Source organism: Austrofundulus limnaeus, unplaced genomic scaffold (genome assembly GCF_001266775.1).
Source record: "Austrofundulus limnaeus strain Quisiro unplaced genomic scaffold, Austrofundulus_limnaeus-1.0 Scaffold872, whole genome shotgun sequence".
Classification (NCBI taxonomy): Eukaryota; Metazoa; Chordata; class Actinopteri; order Cyprinodontiformes; family Rivulidae; genus Austrofundulus; species Austrofundulus limnaeus.
The window spans coordinates 4,347-5,859 of record NW_013953274.1 but is presented as its reverse complement, the minus strand read 5'-3'; the positions used below and the strand labels follow the sequence as shown (position 1 = coordinate 5,859).

Below are 1,513 nucleotides of genomic sequence, written 5' to 3'. Positions count from 1 at the left end.
TCAGCAGTGCCACAGGCTGATTGCCTCCATGCCACGCCACATTGAAGCAGTCATTTCTGCAAAAGGATTCCCCACCAAGTATTGAGTGCAGAACTGAACATAATTATTTGACGGTGGACTTTTTTGTATTAAAAACACTTTTCTTTTATTGGTCGGATGAAATAGGCTAATTTTTTGAGATCGGGATTTTTGGTTTTTCTTTACTTTTTTGCCAAAATGATCAATATTAAAACAATAAAAGTCTTGAACTACTTCAGTTGGTGTGCAATGAATCTAAAATATATGAAAGTTTAATGTTTATCAGTATATTACATTAAATTTAACCCCCTAATGGTAGTTCCCCAATGGGAACTGGRCTTTTGTCCACTTAAGGAACAGTGGGTCCTCATCAGGTTGTGTGTACCGGGAAAATTGTCAGAAATAGTCCCCGCCAGGTAGCAGAAACATACATAAACACATACACCTACCTTGACCAAGTAGCTGTTATCCTTCTCCAGGACAGCGGTCAGTGTGGAGGCGTTTGGAGGGTCATCTCTCTGGGTTGGAGAGCCAGGAGGTTCACTATCATCAGGGAAACGCACCACACCTGCTTTGGAGGTGGAGCCTAATGACAAGGAGGAAATGTGGTAAATATTTCAAAAATTTCAAAGATTCAAAGCTCTTTATTTCCTATTTGTGCACAAACAAAAGTACTTCTTGTGCAGAGCTCTGTCAGAGTCATAGTCAAACATTTCTAATAGCACCAAAACAGAAAACTATTAAATAATCTTGTTCTGTGAGTGATGACACTGTCTGCTCTGTTGTGTCTCAGATTGTTTGTGCAGTTTTTGTAACTGAGGTGCGAGGGAGCTGGATGTAGTGGGTCCTTTAGAAGTCCCTCTGCTCTTTTCTGACAGCACTGAGCAGAGGGAAGGTCAAGGGAAGTTGTGTCCCTACAATTCTCTTTCAGTGTTGCCAGACGTATGATAATTATAGTATTTGTATGATRATGTTGCCCTCTGTATGATCAATAATTCCAAAAAACCCAAAATATACAATAATTTGATTGTTTCAATGCGTGACGTAATAGACCCAAAACATGGCTCGCTGACATTAGAGGTGACAGGTTGTGAAACACAGCAGTGCCAATTTAGTGACTTTGTCACTACATTTACTGAGTTTCAGACCCCTCTAGAGACTACTTTTCAGAAAAGTGACTCTTTTTCTGGTGTTATTGAGACTCATAGAGACTCTATCTGGAGACAGATATCCATCCCATCCAGACTGGAAACAAATCAAGTTAGTTAGAAGCTGCTGCTGATTGATCCATGATAGGATGTTAATTAAAACATTTTTATGGTTAAAAGAGATCCCTATTAAGTGTCTTTCTTGCCAGACCCAAGCCATAATAAAAAGGAGGGTTAGAGCTGTGACAGTAAAATAAAAACAATAGCCTAATTTATACGGCAGGTAAAATAAGTATTGAACACGTCACCATTTTTCTCAGTAAATATATCACTAGAGGTGCTAATGA

General features: G+C 39.0%; 1 protein-coding gene across 1 annotated transcript in view; it reads right to left on the bottom strand.

The window, feature by feature from the left end:
* LOC106533033 (UPF0687 protein C20orf27 homolog) overlaps window positions 1–1,513 on the bottom strand; it is a gene marked incomplete in the record, with an annotated part of 9,235 nt that overhangs the window by 3,422 nt on the left and 4,300 nt on the right. Inside the window, 1 exon segment of the mRNA XM_014029235.1 lies at window positions 468–604. Within this exon segment, the coding sequence (XP_013884689.1) occupies window positions 468–604 (137 nt within the window).